Here is a 20,593-nt window from a genome sequence, read left to right on the forward strand (position 1 = left end):
CATGCCGTGGGTGGGCACTGTGCTCGTGTTCTTGGGTCTCGGTCTCAATGCCAAGTTTGGGAAAGGAGCCAAGAATACATCCCAGTAGGAAGAGAGAGACTACCTCCACTCCAAGGATATTTAAGTTATTTTCTGGAACAGTGACATCTCTTGGGAAAATAGACAAAATAGAGACAAAGGACTAGGTTTCAGTCTGGGTTAAAAAAAAAAAAATGATGGTGAGACTATAGGGCAAAAGCTATAGGGCAACATGCAGAAATGCTCACAAGATGACAGTAAATGAACAAAGTAGTACAAAATAAATCCACACCTGAGATTATAATGATCTAAAACTGTATAAACCAAAGGACCAGAAAAGAATATATAAACGTGGTAATCGTGTTAACATGATGAAATCGTGGGTGATTTTTTTTCCCCCTTTGGCTCTACTTTTTTAGATTTCATACACTAGTTATATGGTTTTCATTACTTTAGAAATTAGATTAAAGGGGAAAAAATTCAGAGCAGAGAGTATGCTGTCCTAGAGATTGATTTTTGTGGTTAGATTGCAGGCTTGGCAGGGTGGGGAAAAGACTTGATAAATCCCATTAAGGAGGGAGTGCCTGTAATTAACTTACTGTGCTCTGATTCCCCTCTTCGGCTCCAGGAATTGAGGAAGCGCAGATGGGAAAACGAGGATACTTGACACCCACTAGCGCTCAAGAACATCTCACGGCTCTTTGGAATAATGAAGGTGCTGTACCAGCCTAAAGAAATAGCCCTTTGCTTTCCTGGACTCATTTACCCTGCCTTCTTATTTTTATGCTTTCCCAGTTGTGATTCTTGTGGCTCTCTCCTGAAATCAAACAGTAGATTTGGGGCAGGCTTCAGGGTACATTGTTGTTGATGCCTTATAGTGTGGGGAAGGCATGAACTTGACAGTGACTGTAACTGAGCCTGGTCATTAAATGACAGCTGCAGGTGGGCATCGCCTAATACAGTTTGACATGTGTCTCAAAGGTTCAGTGTGACTCACTTTATTTTAAATGCCCATAAATAAAAGTTGGTTTTTTTTTTTTTAAGGTTTCTATGGGAATTCCTTCTGTGAATCAAAAAAATGAACTCTGTTTTTATTAAATTAGGATTCTCATACATTTTAATTCCCTACAAGTAGGAAAGTCTTCCATTAGTCTTTGAATTTATAAGCAAAGCCCACATATCCCCCACCCTCTGAGAGTGTGTTCTGGAACACTGAATGTAGCTGCTGTGTAATGACAAGCACTTAAAAATGAAAATCTTGCTAAGGGGATAAGTGATGTCAGAAAAAAGATAGCACTCAAGTTAGTATGAGTGTTGTTGGCCCTGACATGTCCTATTCATTCTCTCTGTAGCTTTTTTTTGGGTTACCAGACACCTGAAACACAGCTTTGATCCATAGACGATCTTGGTAGCATCTACGTGGAGGGTTTTTTATTTTGTTTCTTTTTGTTGTTATTATTTTTTTAATTGGGGTATAGTTGCTTTACAATGTTGTGTTAGTTTCTGCTGTACAATGAATTGAAACAGCTATATGTGTACATGTATCCCCTCCCTCTTGGACCTACCCCCCCATCCCACCCATCTTAAGAAGACTAACTATTTTTTGATTTGATTTTTGTTTGTTTATTTCAAATACATTTTCTTATAAATACCAAAGTAATAAGCGTGTCGTGTGCACGCGTGCGCGTGAGTCTAATGATCCAGGAACGTAACCCGAAGCACGTGAAAGTTTTTGTTTCCCATCCTTGTCCATCGCAGCCCCTGGGCTAAGCACTGTCATCCCTGTAGCACCCGTCTTTAAACCCATCATCTCCCCTGTGTGTAGGCTCACAGCACCCAGAGACTGTTTATTTGCTCATTAGTTTTTATAAAGACAAGTGTGATCTTACTCTACATATTGTCCTACATTCTGGGATTTTTTTTTTTCCACTCAGTAAAATTTCCGTGGTCATCCTTCCATGCTCTTACATATAGATTTAAATGATCCTTTTGGTTTATTTCAAACACAGGATTCTTTCTGAATTACCTTTTTCTGGGACTGGAAGATGTTGGCATGGAGTCCGGATTCAATCCCAGTATGTTCTTTCTGGATTTCTTGGTGGTGCCGCCCTCAAGGTAATGCCCTTTCGTTGGCTTTATTTCACCTGACAAAGGCTTCTGGGACAATTGAATAATGACCTCTGGGAGAGGATGATGGAAGGGTCACGGGCACTGAGAACTAGCGCATCTGTTCCACTCCCAGGTGGCAGGTGGTAGGAGCATTTTCCTTTCCATTCTTCCTGAGTGCAGGAAGAATGTGGGTGTCTTTCTGAGTGTGGTGGTGAAGTAGGGGTGGGTGAGAGGCTGAGGAACACGCCCTGCATGCTGAGCACCCACCGATGCCATGCGTCCTCCTACAGGTATCGCCCTGTCAGCCGCCTCGGGGACCAGATGTTCACCAACGGCCAGACTGTGAACCTGCAGGCTGTCATGAAGGATGTGGTTCTGATCCGAAAGCTTCTGGCCTTGATGGCCCAAGAACAGGAGCTGCCAAGAGAGGTGGCAGCACCCGCCGCAGATGAGGTCAGGGGAGCTGATGTCGTAGTTCTGACTCCCTACGCTCTGGGTCCTGGGAGATGCCTGTTAGCAGTTCTGTACAGCTGTGTGTGAGCCGTGGGTTTGGGAGGACCAGGCGAGGTCTGGGGGAAAGCATGGGTCTGAGCGTGGCCCCAGCGATCACGCCCGGGGTGACCTTGGTTGAGTTGCTTTAACTTCTTGGTCTTGTCTCCACTATAAAACGCGTGTGGTCTGGGGTGGGATTTTATATGTGGTGTGTTCTGGGCCGCCTGCTCTCCCTGGCAGCTCTAGAAAGACCAGTCTGCTGCCCTCAGCTCCAAGAACGTCCCTCCTGCGTTATGGTACCAGAGCCCATGCCACCCAGCTCCGGTTTTGGCTCAGGCAGGTCTCCAGCACTGGGGTCAGGAAGGCAGTGTTGTCATTTGTAGGAATTTCCCAGAATAGGACTGTCAGATTTGGGGCCTCAGCTTCCTCTCCAGTAAACGGTGGAGCTGAATTCCTGTTTCAGCAGACATTTCCCAAGCCCCTTCAGTGGGCCAGGTCCTCGGTGGGTATAAAGATGAGTCAGGGGCTTCCCTGGTGGCGCAGTGGTTGAGAGTCCGCCTGCCGATGCAGGGGACATGGGTTCGTGCCCCGGTCCGGGAAGATCCCACATGCCGCGGAGTGGCTGGGCCCGTGAGCCATGGCCGCTGAGCCTGCGCGTCCGGAGCCTGTGCTCCGCAACGGGAGAGGCCACAACAGTGAGAGGCCCGCATACCGCAAAAAAAAAAAAAAAAAAAGATGAGTCAGGCGCTCAGGAAGTTTGCTGAGATCACTGACATCCTTCTCATCTCTAAGATGCTCTCTGGATGCAAATGGGAAGGACCATCTCAGCCTTGAGTAGATAGTCAGGGCTTCCAGGCTCCCTTCCCCTGCTGGGACAGGCCTGTCGCCAGGTGGCGCCACTGTCTGTCCCGGACGCCCATGCTCTGGGTTACTCAGCCCTTCTGCTTGGGGTTTCTTTGGTTTTGCTTAAGTTTTCTGATCTGCTGGGGCAAATGTGCTTTTAAAAATCCTCAGTATTAGAGAAATCTGCCATCTGCAGGTCCTAGTTCAGTTTCAGAGGGAAGGCCTTAGGATGGCCGGCTCCAGTGACTAGGGCTAAGGATTTTGCGTTGACATCCCTTGAAACTAGGGCAGCCTTTTGTCCAAGAGAAAAAGCTAAATCTCTGCAGAAATGAACAGTGTCCTCTGTGATTCCTGAGGTCCTTTTGCTACCTGAAGTCCCAGTGCCCTCCTGCCATCTGATTAACAGGGTGTGTTGTTTCTTCCCACGCTTGCGCCCAACATCCCATTCCCATGGCGGCCCTCTCACGAATCGTGAATGCCTTGTGTGGGTGGGCTAGCGCCGCTCCAGGCACCGAGAATATACAAGGTGAGACAGGGTCTCACTCATTTCACAATTAGTCCCATGGCCCTGAGTCAGGTGACGTCATAAGAAGTGAGTTAGTCTGACAGGGCCTCTGTCATCACGTAGGTGACCATCTCTCCCTGTGAGGCTCCTTCTGCCAGAACAGAAAATAGGCCTGTCCTCCCTATAACTGAGAAGACCCTGCTGTTCCTCAGGATTGAGGACAAGCCCATTTTATCACTAATGGGTTCCAAGACATCCTCATTTACTGGGTCTTCCCCACCCTCCGCTTTCCCTCCTCAGTGCTGGCAGCTTTCTTCTCTCATCTGACCCACCCTGGGACAAAGGACCATGTGTCTCTCTCCTGTGCCGTACCCAGCCCCATGAGACCAGACAGTGTCAGTAGGTGGTGCTCTAGGGCCGCTTACTGCCTTGAGGCCTGTCACCTGGGCGGGTGTGGGAGAAGAGGAAGAGGCAGAGCCAGGGACAGAAATATTGAAAGGATTGGTTAAATACTTCACTGAGGCCTGGAGATCAGCCAGTAACTTGACATAGCCTTTATCTCAGTTGATGGCGCAGGAAATCATAAGGCAAGCACTTTTCCTTTTAAGAAATTACTTCACCTGCATCTTCATGAGTGCTTTGGATTAAGTTTTTCCAAAACCATAAATAAAGCTGAAACTCCATACGAGAATCAGTTATCTCGCAGGATAACAGAGCTACATAAGAAGAGTATTGACATGGGAAGAATTTCTAGCGTTGCCTTAAGAATTAGATACCAAGGGACTTCAGCTGCTGCTAGCGGATACATCCATTACCTTCTTGGCCTGCACACTTTGAGGGAATAAGCTACCATGTTGGAGAAGCCCATGCAGCAAATAATTGAAGGTGGCTTCTGGCCAACAACCAACTAGAAACTGAGGCCCTTGGTCCAGTAGTCCTCAAGGAACTGAATGCTGCCAACAGCCGTGTCAGCTTAGAAGTGGGTCCTCCCCCAGTTGAACCTTCAGATGAGACCCTAGCCCTGGCTGACTCCTTTATTGTGGCCTGGGGGAGACTCTGAAGCAGAGAACCCAGTTAAACTGTGCCCAGATTTCTGACTCTCAGAAACTGTGAGATAATAATTTTGTGTCAATTTAAAAGGAAAGGAAGGACTTCTTAGAAATTTGAGTTCATTTTACTCCCAGAAAGAGACGGGCTGGTAAATAGGTAGTGGGGCTGATGTTTTGTTGATGCATGTGGACAAGAGAGATTTAGGACTACTTTTGCCACTGATCTGTCAAGTTCAAAAGACATAAAGGCAAACTCCAGAGCTCATCATTTGTCAGAGCTCTAGTAAGAAAGAAAAATGGAACCAGGCCTGGCCTTTTTGAGGTTCTTCCATCACGCCTGTTTTCTTGGTTGTGTCTTGGCCAGGAAAAAGACCCTTCGATCGCTATGGACCGGTCCTTTCTGAGTCTACTTCCAGGCCAGTCCCTCACAGACAAGCTTTACAACATTTGGATTCGCCTTCAGAGCCACGTCAATATCGTGTTTGATAGTGAGATGGACAAATTAATGATGGAAAAGTATCCTGGCATTAGACAGGTGAGCAGTGAGTTGGATCCCCATTGCTAGCCAAAGGGGCTAAATAGTAAACATGTTTGTCTTGAAGGAAGAAAATGATAAACATATTTGATTTTTTTTTTTTTTTTTTAATGCTTTCTGTGGACTTTTTCCCCCATAAAGATCCTGGAGAAGAAAGATGGTTTATTCCGGAAGCACATGATGGGAAAGCGAGTAGACTATGCAGCCCGCTCAGTCATCTGCCCGGACATGTACATCAACACCAATGAAATTGGAATTCCCATGGTATGTGCTGTTAGGTGGCGATGGGAGTGGCGAGGAGGGCTGGGGAGAAGGCACGTGGCCGACTACAGTGGCTTGGGTGGGGACAGCCTCTGCCTCTTCCCGGACGAGCTGTTCGGAGGGGACCCTGAGGCCATGGGGTAGCGTTGCTCTCAATCCCTGCCTGGTCTCCAAATACCCTCTACCCACGAGGAAGACTCACCTCCCGGGCCACCAGGAAGCAGACGGCAGGGTGCACATCCCTCCCGCCTAGCTTCTTCCTGCCTGTCTTGGCCTAATCTTTAAGCCTTCCTAGTGAGATTGAATACATGACAGAGATGAGGGGGAGGGAAGGGGGGGGTGTCTCCGTCCCGTGTACTTGCCGGCATCAGGAGTCAGGAAGCAGAGGAGCCCCAGAGAGCAGGCATCGCCCATCCTCCCAGATCCGCAGGGGTAGGCGGTTTGCCCCATCCACCCATTAGTGTTTCCTCAAGGAGCCAGCCTCCTTTTCTCACTCCCCCACCACGACAAGCTGTGGTGCTCGTTAGCAGCGGCCCCTTAATCGGCTTCCTCCTTAATGGGCCTTGATGTCAGTAATAGAAGATGGTTTAATTCCCTCCACGGAGAGGCTCACTTCCTTGTGCATGGTCCCCCTGCCGCTCTCCTGGGAGGACTGGTGAGCAGCAGAGAGCAGAGCTCAAGTGTTCCGATGGACTCCCACCTGCTGCCGCCTCCTCCCTCGGGCACACATGGGCTTCCTGGGCAAGGGCTCTTGTGGGAGGGGGCAAGGGCTCTTGTGGGACGGGGCAAGGGTTCTTGTGGGGGGGGACAAGAGTCAGAGAACGCCCAGTCTGGTGCCCATGGCCTCCTGGGAACCCAGGGGTCTTTGCATCTGGAAGCTGGGTCAGGTGGCAGGGAGAGGCATTGGGAAGTTCCTGAGTCCGAGGCCCTGGGAGGAGACCTGTTCGCTGCTCTCTTTGGACAGAGGGCAGGGGCTGCCCCTTTTGGCTTTGGCCTCATGGTGCCTTCAGGGTCCCCGGCTGTGGGAGGGACCTTTAGTGTTGCTCCATTTTCCACCTTCAAAGGTCCTCTCTTTCTTGGATCCGGGTTCATTTGGTAATGGAGGGACTCTGAATTTCCCCCTCTGCCTATCTCCAGCCTGCCCCAAGCCTCAGGGCCATGGTGGCCTGGGGTATTACTCGCAGGATAGCCGCGAGGAGCAGAGTGTGTGAACTGCCTCTTGGTTCCTTGTGGCACGCCCTTCTCATCTAGCATTGTGGACAGGTGTTAACAGAAGCAGAGGAGGCAAAGTCTGGGAAGTAAGCTAGAGACCCAGCAGGGAACCAGACAGACTTAGCATGTCCCCCGTGAGGCTTACATTACAGCAGTGGAGACGCATCAACAGATACACAAGTATAGATCTTCCTCAACTTATGATGGGGTTATATCCCTGTAAACCCCATCGTAAGTTGAAAATGCCATGGGTCGAAAATGCATTTAACGGACCTAATCTACTGAACAGCATAGCTTAGGTCTAACCTACCTTAAATGTGCTCAGAACACTTATGTTAGCCTACAGTTGGGCAAAATCATCTAATGCAAAGCCTATTTTATAATGTTCAATAAAGTGTTGAATGTCCCTCGTTAAGTTATTGAATACTGTCCTGAAAGTGAACAGCAGGACGGCTCTGAGTGTGTGGGTTATTCACCCTCGTGATCACGGGGCTGACTGCCAGCTGCCGCCTGCTGCCCCGCCCTGCTTCAGGAGAGTATCATACAACGTGTCAGTAGCCCAGGAAGAGACCTAAGTTCAAAATGGGGAGTACAATTTCCACTGAACGCGTGTTGCTTTTGCACCATTGTAAAGCCCCCAGAATCCTAAGTCGGGCACAGTCTGTACATGTACACTCTGTCAGGCAGTGGTCAGTGCATTGGCAGAAGTGGAATGGGCCTCTCACACAGAGCCACTCACGTCGAGACCTGGCCAGCATTTAGCAAGTTCCTTTACCTGGGACTTCTCAGAGTTGCCCATGTACTTATACGTGCCTTTTGAAGCATCGAAGGGTTTTAATATTCAGTAGCTCAGAACTCGCTTAACCAGGGAATTCATTTTTCTTGGAGTGTGGTGCAGGTCCGGTGTGTCAAATGGAGCACTGAGTTTTCTCATGTATCAGGAGACCAAATCAGTTTCATCTCAGGGCAAGTAAAGAGATTTGAATGGCATGTCTGGGCTCAGGGCATGGGCCACCTTCAGTTAGAGATGGCTGCTGGAGGCGTGGGGGAAGTGTTGGCGGGAGAAAATGGTACTTGAGGGTGGGTATCTGCTGTCTCTCTCAAGCTAGCGTTCCATGCTCTTTTCTCTCTTTTGGGACTAAATGAGTGTTATTGGCAGACCAGGAAATGGTGAAATTTTTAAATGGGTTAAAAAAAATTCTGCATAAACTGCAACACTCAGATTACTGTCTTCGAGCAGACTCTGCTAGAAAAGGAGACCCAATCTCTTTCCTTAAGGGAGCGGGTCTGGAAAGATGTGGAAAAGACAGGGAGGATGCTGCTTTACTTGCTGAAGGACGACCTTCTTGGCTCAGAGAGTACCTTTGCATCTCAGGGAAAAAGTAACACAGCCTGTTGAGTTGGATCTGGGGGTCCATGTAACCTTTCTGCCCACCCTGAATTTTCACATCCACTCCTTGTTTCCAGGTGTTTGCCACAAAGCTGACCTACCCTCAGCCAGTCACCCCCTGGAACGTTCAGGAACTGAGGCAGGCGGTCATCAACGGCCCCAGTGTGCACCCAGGAGCCTCCATGGTCATCAACGAGGATGGCAGCCGCACGGCCCTGAGCGCCTCGAACCTAACCCAGCGGGAGGCCGTGGCCAAACAGCTCCTGACACCAGCCATGGGGGCACCTAAGCCCCAGGGGACAAAAATTGTGAGTAATGGGCAGATTTGGTCAGGGGCTCGGCCACCTGCTGTTGGCTCCCCATGACTGCTGGCTGTCAGCTGTGGCCTCAATGACTGCAGATACAGGAATGCTGTGAGAGCAGTTCCTGCCTCCCCTTCCCTCTCCCCGCCCCCCCACCCCCAGGGGAAGCTGCCCCCAGACGTGGGTGTTCCCTAGGGCCTGAACACCATGAATAAAACTCCATTTGGCCATCCCATGCATGCAGCGCAATTCTGGGTACATGTCGGGGCTTGAAAAACGCTCTTGAATTATAACTCTGTTGTGATTTGCTGCCCTTGAACAGGGCTGCTCAAAGGGTGGTCCTCAGAGCCGCAGCATCCCCGGGGCTGGTAGGAACTGCACATTCGTTTCTTCCCCTCTCCCTCCCCCCCCCACCCCTGAATTAGTCTCTCTGGGAATGGAACCTAGGAATCTGTATATTAAGCAGCTCTGCAGAGGGTTCCTCTGCATGCTAAAGTTTGAGAACTGCCCTAAAGGAAGGGAACGTTCTGTGTCTGATAACTGAAAACTGACAGGTTTCATCTGATACTTCACTTCCGGGGGACTGCTAGTTCTTGCCTGTAGTACTGGGTTAAGGGATCCTGAGGCTTTATCTGGGCTTCACCGGAAAGAGTATATGATGGATTAGCAATGTCTGCTGAGGACAGATGGGTGGGTGACATCACTTGTGTCTGTGTCAAATAATAACCATTCCTGCTGGGAGGGGTATAGCAAATAACGGCTAACCAGGCAACAGTGGTGGAAGTTGCTAGAGTGAAATGGACTGGATTTGGGATTAATTTATGGTGACTGCCCAGAATCAGGGGATGACTGAGTGTGTCTCCCGCACCCACTTGCACGCTTGTTAGACCTCCTCTTGCCTTCTGACACATCCAGACCCAGTGGCCGACTAGGTCTTCTCTTTAGTGGGTTTGAGCTCTACAGAGGACCACTGGTCCTTGAAGGAACTTTGGTTGGAGGACAGAGGGGGAGAGGAAGCCTCGTCACGGTGACCATTGGTCCCCGCTGCTCTTCACCGCGTCCTGTCCTCTTGCTTCCTCTCCATCTCACCGCTGTCCTGCGGTCAAGCAGGAACAGACCATGCGTTTTCTGGTTTGGTGGCAGGGGGCACATGCAGACGCAAATCTAATCACCTGTTTTGGTTTTTTTCTCGTGCATTAAGTGAGGTTTGTGTTCAGGCTCACGGGACTATTCTGCCATTTTTAAGTGCCTAGTGTTTTGCTAGGAGCTGTGAGAAAGATGCAGGAGAAATCAAGGTGTGTTTTTCATAATTTATGGTGAAGCAAGGCAAACACTGGTAATCTTCCTACTAACTCAAGTCGAGCATGTGAAACAGTCTCTCAGTAGGACATTTTGAGAAAAAAATTGAGAGAAGAGAGCAGAGTGGGGTCAGGTACTCTGCCAGGCACCGTGGATGAGATCCTGCTCTCTCGGGGTGGACGGCCTGGTAGGGGCACCCCCAGGGAATGAGACCATAAATGTGTCACCGCTACTGAGTGGCGTGGTGGACACAAGGGAACAGCGACGGGGGACGGTGACTTTACCCGCATGAAGCTGGAGAAGCAAAGAGGGCTGTGGGCAGGGTGGGCATGCAGGGCGAGTTTGGAGTCACCAGGGGGCAGTTGAGGGCCAGCCGGGGGCTGCAGGGGAACCGAGGGTGAAAGCAGGGTGTGTTTCAAGGGGACCTTGAAGTAGGCGGGCTTAGCTGTAGGCTGGATGTCAGGGCTGTAAAAGAGAGAAGGTGAGAAGGAAGCGTGGTTTCCAGTGCCCTGGAAGGAGGTGTGTCTGGGTCCTTCTGAACTGAGGCCATGGTGGAGAATCTAAGGGCTAGCTAGTCTCCCGTAAAAGGTAGAAATGTGGCACTTAGGTTAGGGGGGCATAGAGTTAAGAAATGAAATCATCAGGAATTCCCTGCCAGTCCAGGGGTTAGGACTCCGAGCTTCTACTGCAGGGGGACACGGGTTCCATCCCTAGTCGGGAAACTAAGATCCCGCAAGTCACGTGGGGCAGTCAAAAAAAAAAAAAAAATGAAATTATCCGAGTTAAACTCTTTGAGCACAAAGTACAACAGAGAGAAAATGCAGTGGGGGCACCTGTGGAAGCAGGAGGAAGGTAGGGGAGGACGCCGAGGGAGAGAGGGCTCGCTCTCGGTATCTGCATCTGTCTCCCACCTGCGCTGGGGGGGTTCTTCCCGGTCCAGACCAGCCCCAGAGTATGTTTGCATCTCCCAGAGGCACTTACTAGGTGTTTGTGGAGTTAAATATGAAGTTTAAGAAGAGTGAGGAAACGGAAGGAAGATGCAGATTTGTCCACATGAAGGTCACGTGTGACCCAGGAGAGCCGTTGGAACAAAGTGGGGGGAGCTGGGCTTCAGGGCCTTTGTGATGAGGCAGCGAAGCAGTAGCTTCATCTATGACTGGAGCAAAAGCAAAAGGATACGGGGGTTTCTGACATTAGTGGGGAGTGAGGATGGGCAGACGCGCAGGGGAGCTTCCTTCCCGTGGCCTTGTTACGTCTGTGGGGCTGGGGGTGGGCTTAGGAGAGGGCAGGTTGGCCTCACTGCACACTCAGGTCAGCTCGTGGGAAGCGACGGAAATGAGTTCTCAGCAGCCGGGAGATTGAGTGAGGTTGGCCCAGTGGCCTGTCCCCCAGCCTAAGTTCACATCCCAAGCACACTGTCCCTGCCTTGTCTCCCAGCCCCACCTCTCGGCGTCCCATCGATGTGGACCTCTTTCTCCCCTTCAGGCCTTGAACTTGCTGTCCCTGCCAGGAATACTCTGTCCTCCCCGACACTCCCCAGCCGTGGCCCACTCGTCCTTCTGCAAAGCCTTCGTTCCTCTAGGGCAGGGGTCCACAGCCTTTTTCAACCAAGGGCCAGATAGTAAATATCTTAGGCTTTGCGGGCCACACGGTCTCTGTTGCAGCTGCTCAGCCCCGCCTATGTAGCGTGAAAGCCGCCACGGCAGTACAAAGTCAGTGGGTACGGCTGTGTTCCAAAAAACTCTAGTTGCAAAAGCAGGTGGCCTGCAGTTTGCCACTTTTACAACATGAATGGGGTCCCCCCCCCCACGGTGTGTCCCACCTCACCCCCCCCAACCCTCATTGCGTTATGTTGTCACTCCAGGTACCCCCATCTGACTGACCTCGAGTTCCTAAACCCCGTGAGGACAGGGCAGGGTGTTCGGCCCTCCACTGTCCCCAGCACCCAGCATGTAGGAGGCACTTGGGAAACCCCTGTGGACTGGACGGGTCCAGGATGAGATGCAGGAGGCTCTGAGGTGTGAGGGCCACATTTGACCTGAGGATGTGGCCCTGGGGCAAAGACAGGAAGGGAACTTATGAAACAAAAGTGGTCCTTATATTGGGACCTGGGGTCTAAAGGTGATTATCTTTAGTTTCCAAGAATCTCAATGATGTCACATGTAAGGTTTATATATGTAGTCAGATATGTGTGCATTTACAATTCATTTGTCATTTGTAAAGTAATTTTTTGGTTATTGTGTTCCTGTGGAACACATTAGATCAGGACCTGGGCCAAAGGGCCAGGTGACGTGACTGGGAGGGACAGACCCAGGTCCAGGAAAGGACAAACTGCAGGTTAGATGAGAAGGGGGAGGGGGGAGTGGAAGAAGGCATTTCCCCTGGGAGGGGTGAAGTCTCTGCCCCTTCTCCTGGGCCTGGTAAATGGAGTAGAAAGTGGCCAGGGCGGCCAAGCCTCATTTCCCGGCCCAGCAGTCAGCCAGGAGCAGCTCTTTGGCTCCGGCTCTGCCCCTGGGAACTCTGACCCGGGCACTGGGGCACACTAATTTTCACTGCGGTATTTATTTAGAGACAAGAGAAAGGAAGGGCCTCAGGTTTGGGTTGGCGAGGGGAGCACCCTGTGCTCCAGGGCTTCTGTTTGGATTGGCTGGTGCCTGCTGGCCAGGCCTGCGAGCCTTCCCAGCTGTGGGGTTTGCTTACGCTGGAGGATGTCTCGAATTTTAGAGACTCAGATCCGAGGCGAGCCCGGGGTTTGGGACCCAAGCCACAGGTCCCGGCAGTTTCTTCCTTGAGAAGCTAAAGAAATAGACCTTGAAAGTCAGTTCAGGCTCCCTGACGTGCCCTAGGCAGCCACTTCTGGGAATCCTCAGAATCCAGGTCTCCTTGGAAACACGGACATGGGGGTGGGGGGAGGACGGGTTTGAATTCCTTGGGAGCAGAGAGACTGCCTCCCCGCTAGCTGCTTTTAGGACTGCCTTTTAGAATTTGAGGGGTGTGCTCCCTGCTTCCCTGAGTTGGGGGACACTGTCAGCCCAGCCAAACGGATGTGGGGAGGTGGGTGGGGAGCATCTCTTGTTGACCTCTAGCCTCTTTCTGCAGCCAGCTTTCTGATACAACTTCATAATGTGGATGACATAAGAAGAAACCAGACTTGGAGTAATTTGTTTCCCCCCAACCGGTTATCTGCTGGATAATTTAGGGGAGACTTGGGATGGGGGGAGGCCTCACTGAGTCTCCGCAATTCCTCTGGGCTGCTAAGGGCAGCCTGCAGAATGATTGGGGTAGCAGTTGCCTCATGCATTTGTTTTTTTATTTTTATTTTATTATTTAAAAAATTTTTTTGGCCGTGCCGCAAGGCTTGTGGGGTCTTAGTTCCCCAACCAGGGCTTGAACCCAGACCCCCGCAGTGAGAGCGTGGAGTCCTAACCACTGGACCGCCAGGGAATTCCAATGCATTTGTTTTTTTGTTTGTTTTTTGGGGTTTTTTTTGCGGTATGCGGGCCTCTCACTGTTGTGGCCTCTCCCGTTGCGGAGCACAGACTCCGGACACGCAGCCTCAGCGGCCATGGCTCACGGGCCCAGCTGCTCTGCGGCATGTGGGATTTTCCTGGACCGGGGCACGAACCCGTGTCTCCTGCATCGGCAGGCGGACTCTCAGCCACTGTGCCACCAGGGAACCCTGCATTTGTTTTTTAAAGTGGCGTCTCTGTTCATCATTTGGGAAGCCCAGTAATTAATATAGCGTAAGATTAAGGGCCTTATACTAAAGTCAGCTTTGTGGGAGGAGGTGTTCTGTCAGGAGGACGTGACCAGTGGCATATTGATATTGGTAAGGAACAAAAAAGCGTGAGCGTTGGTTGTCTTTAAGGAGTAAAGTTACTTGTGGTTTTCATTCTCTTCTTTAAGTTTGTCTGTATTTTCTGTGCTTTCCCCCACAGTAAGCATCACTTGTGCAGTTTTTCTTGCTTTCTTTAGAAATAGTTGAAGATCTTTTAAAGAAATTGCATAGAAGTAGTACACGCTCGTTGTAACACGAACATCACTAAGACGTATAAAGGTAAAGGTGATCATCTGTGCCTTACTCTTCCTCCCGTGTGTCCCTGCCTCAAGGAGAGCATAGCAACAGCTCCGTGAGGATCTAAGTGCCCTTTTCCCTCATGTATATAAACCCGTAGAGTTGGGTTGGGTTTTATGTATTTATTTTTTGGCCGTGCTACGTGGCATGTGGGATCTTAGTTCGCTAAGAACCCACGCACCCTGCGCCGAAAGCCTGGAGTCTTTTAACCACTGGACTGCCAGGGGAGGCCCCTGGGTTGGGTTTTAAATTGCCTCATCCTATCACCTTAGATGGCACCTGGATTGTTTTTCTTTTACCGGAATACATTATTGCCATCGCTTTAGGACTATTATAGGGTTAAGTCATCCTTTTTCATCATTATATAATATTCCATAGTACATACCATGATTTAGCCACCAATGCCCATTCTGTGGGGCAGCCAGGTTTTTCCCAGTTCTTGCCACTGTTAACACTGCTGCATAAACATGCACATTCTTAGAACCTTGCGTTGACAAAAGGAAATAAGTTTTAAATGTTTTAAAATCTATTGTGAAATTGCTTTCCCAGAAGACCATGCAATTTAAACTTATTATTAATTTTTAAGTGCAATAAAACATTTGCAGAGAGCATTGAACTGGGGATCAGGAACGCTGTGTTTCAGTCCTGGCTCTGCTGGACTTGCTCTGTTGGGCAAGTATTTCTAAAACGTGGAATTCACGTTTCGAATAACGTACTCAGATGTGGCCCTGGCGGGGATTCTAGAGGTCTGCCAGATCCTTCTAGATCTGGCAGACCAGGAGTTTTATGGTTATATGTAGATATGCTGTCTTCAGATGTGTCTCTTTCTTTCTTCAGATTAATTCGCAGAGGAATTCAAACTCCGGAAAGGTTATGCATCTCTGAAGAAGACAGAGATTACTGGACAGGAGCCTGTAGCCTCATTGGCATATGCCTCTGTGCCCAGAGCCAGGACAGGACTCTGCTGGGCTAGCAGCTATTTCTCATAGTACCAGAGGGGCTTAGTAGCTATTTCTCAAAGATTTCTAGGGTTTCAGTCCAGACTAAAAGTTCTCCTTTTATTTAGTTGAATAAAACCTGAGACAGACAGAAGGCACACTCAGCCCAGGCCAAGGTGAGCCTTTGGAATAGTGGCGATGTTGCCGAAGTCACTGCTGCTCACCCTGTTCTCTCCTGTGCCCCCAGGTATGCCGGCACGTGAAGAATGGGGACATTCTCCTCCTGAACCGACAGCCCACCCTGCACAGGCCCTCCATCCAGGCGCATCGCGCCCGCATCCTGCCCGAGGAGAAAGTCCTGCGGCTCCACTATGCCAACTGCAAGGCCTACAACGCCGACTTTGATGGAGACGAGATGAACGCCCACTTCCCTCAGAGTGAACTGGGCCGGGCCGAGGCCTACGTCCTGGCCTGCACGGATCAGCAGTACCTCGTTCCCAAGGTAGGTCTGACCTTGAGGCGGTTTCGTGGTCATCGCCAGCACAACTTGGCAGTCCAGGTCCGGGCCCTTGCCAGCTCCTGGAGTCAGTGGGTGGCTCTAGGGCAGGGGCATGTGGAACAGAAGGTCTTGGCTTCTTCCGGGTGGGGTCTTCAGCTCTCTAGTGGCTAGAGGCAGGGAAAGGGTTCTCTCTTGCTGCCCCTTAAGGTGGCAGGAAAGAAGTTGTAACAGTCATCCCGGAACGCTGAGGTTAGTAGCTGCATAATAGGTCTTGTCTTCCAGTCTGTTTGGATTCGACAACTTATTAGCCTCTGGCAAGCATTAGCATCCCAGCTGTGAGGGTCCCCGAGGTCCACAGATGACTCTGATCCTTTGAGTCTGGACAAGCAGGAGTTTTAAGAGACAACGTAACCACAAGGGTCCAGATGAAATTCCCCTCCAGCCCATGAGGAATCTCCTCTGTGAATCCCTTCCTTTATGAGCCGTTTGCGTCACAGTGATTCACAATGATACATCGTTCATTTGGGCTGCAGTGTAGAGTAGTAATAATAATCAAGAACTATGGCTACCGTTTGCCAAACACTTTTTCAGTGTCAGACACTACAAAGCACGTTGGAGGCCTCTCCTTTCTTCCTCCCCGCACTCCTTGGGGTAGGTACTGCTAACGTCCACATTTACACATGAAGAAACGGTGTAGGGACTTCCCTGTTGGTCCAGTGGTTAAGACTCCTTGCTTGCATTGCAAGAGGCGCAGCTTGCATCTCTGGTCGGGGAACTAAGATCCCACATGCAGCGCGGCGCAGCGAAAAAAAAAAAAAAAAAAATGGTATAACTTACCGAAGGGCACAGAGCTGAGGAGGAGGAAGGGCCAGGAACTCCCAGATCCTTGTGGCTTGTTCTTTTTGGCTGTGTGGGCCCTGCTGCCCTTCCACAGAAGAGAGGGAGACCTCTGCACCCAGGAAGCACCAGAGGCTGCTCGGAGATGTCCCTCATCGATTAGTAACCTCTCCTCCTGGGAACTTCTCTTCCCCCGTCAAGTCCCACCTGGGGAATCAGGCAGGTGGCCAGGGTCCGAGCGTCCCAGCCTCGCTGCCTACCAGACACACCACTGTGGCTTCATCCTGGACTCAGTTATTTGAATATAACTTTCTTTCCCTTCTCCACCCACCTTAGCTGGCTGTTGGTGAGTGAAGGGGCTGAGAATAGGCAGGAGGGGTTTAGGGGCCCACTCAGGTCCCCCAGAAATTAGAAGAAATAATTTGGTTAATTTTTACTAATAATTTTACTAGCAATTAGTAATGATTTTACTAATAATTAGAAGAAAAAGAAGAAATAATTAGAAGGAAATAATTTGAGTAATTTGAAAATTGGCTTTTTGTCTTTTTATGTAAATCATATCCATGGTAGCTATGACGGTGGTGGCTTTGCCACCGTCCGCTGAGCGCTCCCTGTGCCTCAGGCACTGCTCTGAGCAGTTGGCAAACATTCTCACTTAGTCCTCACGACAGCCTTAGGAGGTGGGTGCAATTTTCAGATGAGGAAACACCGGTGAGTGGCTTGCCAGCCAGTGACGAAGCTGGGACTTGAACCCAGCACCGTTGACCTCCCAAGCCTGTGTGCTCAGCCTCGTGTGTGATTAGCCCCGCTGACAGGCGAGGCTGGGCCTGGCTGAGGGCACGTGGCCGTGAGTGGTTCCCAGGACTGAACCGGCTGTCTGGCTCTCTAAAGGGAGTGTCCCATTTCACCACAGGGGATACTACCAGCGAGCAGCAGATGGTTCATTTTTTTGCCGGCAGAGTGACCTCTGGACTTTAGCCGCATGGGGAGTTGGGGTGCTCCGAAGTTCTCAGGCCAATGAATTTGGATGTGCTATACTTGATTTTGATTGAATAAGGTAGAATAGGCGACCTCATTGCTCACGGCATGTCCTGCGCAGGGCTGGACTATGTAAAATCCAGATGTGCCTCCTCATATGCTCACCTGCCTATGAGTTTTAGGTCAGGAGACAGGGAGAACACAGATCAATACGCTTACATCAGTAAACTAAATTCTTAAAGAGTAAAAACAAAAAACAACACTTCTAGGGGATGACCTGAGGGTTCACTTTACTTTCAGATAAATTTTTTTTTTTTGGCCATTCTGTGCGGTGTGCTGGGATCTTAGTTCCCCAACCAGGGATTGAACCCGCGTCCTCAGCAGTGAAAATGCAGAGTCCTAACCACTGGACCGCCAGGGAATTCCCTCAGACAATTTCTTTTGTCAGAGGTAAAGAGCTTTTGATTCTTGATAAATTTTGTTTAGTCCTCAGTGTGAATGCCGAGGTGGAATCGTTATTTTTTTGCTAATGGTTATAAAAATGAAACATGTACTTTGTTGGCAAAGTCCTAAAAGGACAAGAGCTGGTTTTCCTAAGCCATTTTTGGGTAATTTTTCTTGGCGTGTCTTTATTTCCCTTTGTTTCTGTTTCCCTTTGTTCATTATTCTGTTTCTTCTCTATTTCTAGGTTCTCTTCCTTGACTAACCATAGTCCCCGATTTAAGTTCATTTTATTGTTGGTTATATGTGTTTAACAGGGTTGGAGTTTGTCTTCTTACTTAAAATAGGAGAGGAATGGAACTTTAGCTGTTTCTGTTCAAGAAAACAGTTACACTTTTCATTTACATGTTTCTGTGTGGATTCTGTTTTTTTCTTCTGTTTGTTGTCTCTATTGAGGGCCAATGCTTCATGGAAGTTTTTTTAACAAGGCTTGAGACATAGTTTCCAGACTTTGACTTAGCTACGAAATTCAAGTCACAGAATACCCTAATTCTCAAAGCATCCTGACCAAAGACATCAATTTTAATGTCATTTTGCTGTGATATTAGGTGGAATAGGATAGCTGACAATTACCTGGGTTTTTGATTCAGAGATGGTCTTTCTGATCCTAAGCAGATTTAGGAAATTCAGAATTATAAGTAGACCCTTAGTAAATTGCTTTAATCAGTATTCCTCCCTAGAATTCATGATTATTGCATTGAAAGCAATTTAGCCATTAAGGTAATTTTTTAGTCATGGAAAAGTCTGGATGGAGAGAGAAGGCACTGACTAGATCCCATAACTTATAATTATGTTCTTTAAAGGAAAAAAGCAAAAGGGAAAATCTATATCTGCCCCCAAAGACTGTGGGATGAGTCAAATGCCTAATACTGTTTTGGGTTTTTCCTCTAAGCAAAATAAGACCTTGTCTTTGGAACAAGACACAGAGTGTAGTTTTTTATTCATGTTCATAACTCAGAGCCTTCGTAAGAAGGGCCACGTGCCCCGTCTGATCTTGCCTTCCGTCTGCACCACCTATTCAGCTCATCTGTAATAATTATCTTTGAGTTTACGTAAAGCCCGTTGCCACAGTATTGAGACTGTTTAACAAGCATCCTTTTTAGCCTTTGAATTAGTGCATGTGGTTAAATTCCTGGCGCTTCTCCATGGCTGCACTTGTGAGTTCCTTAGTTATGAAACATGGACATAATATTGGACAGTATTTAACCAATAAGCAAATGATAACAATCTGTAGATCCAAGGCACAGATATTTCTCAAGTTCCCATAAACATTGAAAAGGTTGCAGAAACTGCTTCTTAGAGCATGTCAGTGGGCACAGCTATGTTTACTTTAGTGTGCCTTATGTTGCCATGAATGCACACCTGCAGATAGGGTGCAGGAGGCTGGGGATCAGAAAGGCTGTGCAAAGATGAACGTACCCACCCAACTGGGGCTTTTATAAAGGCCCTTGTTTTGACATCTGGTAAATAACAGCCTGCCATGAATACGTGCTACAGTATGAAGAGACGCTGACAGCAGGCATTCTTTCCTTCTGCAGTCACACACGTCAAAGCCCTCCACAACCCTCTTGAGGAACCTCTGCCCGAACCCCACGCTCCCTGCGCTGGCCCACTCCAAGTCACTCCTCAGGCCAAGCTGCAATACTGCCCCTCAGAGAGACCATTCCTGACCAGCCTCCTCACCCCAAATCTATGTGATGACCCATCCTGTTATTTTCCTCCCATATTTAAAACTCTTTGTGATAACGTATCTGTCCAGTCATTTGTTTACTGTCTAGCTCTTTCTCATCAGGAAGGATCGTGTCTGCTTGGGCCACTGGAGTAGATTAAAGGTCTGACCCAGTGCCTAGGCATACAGTAGGCTCTCAGTAAATATTTGTTGAATGGATGACTGATTTAGAGGAGAACCAGGCCAGAAATGTGTGAAAAATACCAAAGCGTAAAACCAAAATATAAAAACAAGGACACAGCTAACAGCAGCCAGACCAAATGTATGCATAAATGCCAGAAATATGCTGGAGTAACTAGAAACAGATAGGATTATGGAGAGAAGGCTGGGGGCCTGGATGAATTTGCAGCAGTTTTGTTACAGAACAGTGGGCAAAAGGCAAAGGTGGGAGCTGGTCAGGAAGCCCTGGTCATGTGCTTATGGTAGGCAGTTTGCTCTCAAGATGGGAAGCCCAAGCACCGGCCTGGTGCGGCTCAGAGACGGGACAGTACGGGGATGTGAAGGAGGGCTGTTGCTAGCGGGCAACTCCCAAGCACAGGATTAGGCATTAGAATGCGACTTCAGTTTTTTCTTTGTTCTCCTCTTATCTGTTTTGGTTTATAGGATGGCCAACCATTGGCAGGGCTGATCCAAGATCACATGGTTTCGGGTGCAAACATGACCATTCGAGGCTGCTTTTTCAGCCGGGAGCAGTATATGGAGCTGGTGTACCGAGGACTCACAGACAGAGTGGGGCGTGTGAAGCTCTTTCCTCCTGCCATCCTGAAGCCCTGTCCGCTGTGGACAGGAAAGCAGGTAATTGGGAGAAAACAAACGGTGGCTATAAAACAAGGAAACAGGCCACTTGGTAAAGAGGTTTTGGTTCCCAGGAGAGCCCAGGCCAGAAACAGAAATGACAAATCAAACAATAGTCTGACTCTCTCTTTGATGGGGTTTTTGGGTGTAGATGGTTTCAAGGGAGTGTCTGCTAAGCGTAAGCTGCATAGTCTCTGTCCTTTGCCTCTAACTTCAACTCCATGTC

The 20,593-nt window shown here is 49.2% G+C and overlaps 1 protein-coding gene across 3 annotated transcripts in view; it reads left to right on the top strand.

Moving 5' to 3' along the window:
- The window catches only part of POLR1A (RNA polymerase I subunit A), a 77,018-nt gene that overhangs the window by 17,081 nt on the left and 39,344 nt on the right, over positions 1 to 20,593 (top strand). For all 3 annotated transcript variants that reach the window (XM_033837993.2, XM_033837992.2, XM_033837991.2), the window contains exons 7-14: positions 647 to 733; positions 2,028 to 2,133; positions 2,418 to 2,580; positions 5,381 to 5,551; positions 5,693 to 5,815; positions 8,492 to 8,722; positions 15,276 to 15,530; positions 20,176 to 20,367. In XM_033837993.2, coding sequence (XP_033693884.1) covers positions 647 to 733; positions 2,028 to 2,133; positions 2,418 to 2,580; positions 5,381 to 5,551; positions 5,693 to 5,815; positions 8,492 to 8,722; positions 15,276 to 15,530; positions 20,176 to 20,367 — 1,328 coding nt within the window. The remainder of the gene's footprint in view (positions 1 to 646; positions 734 to 2,027; positions 2,134 to 2,417; positions 2,581 to 5,380; positions 5,552 to 5,692; positions 5,816 to 8,491; positions 8,723 to 15,275; positions 15,531 to 20,175; positions 20,368 to 20,593) is intronic.

The sequence above is a fragment of the Tursiops truncatus genome, chromosome 14 (assembly GCF_011762595.2).
Source record: "Tursiops truncatus isolate mTurTru1 chromosome 14, mTurTru1.mat.Y, whole genome shotgun sequence".
In the NCBI taxonomy this organism is placed as follows: Eukaryota; Metazoa; Chordata; class Mammalia; order Artiodactyla; family Delphinidae; genus Tursiops; species Tursiops truncatus.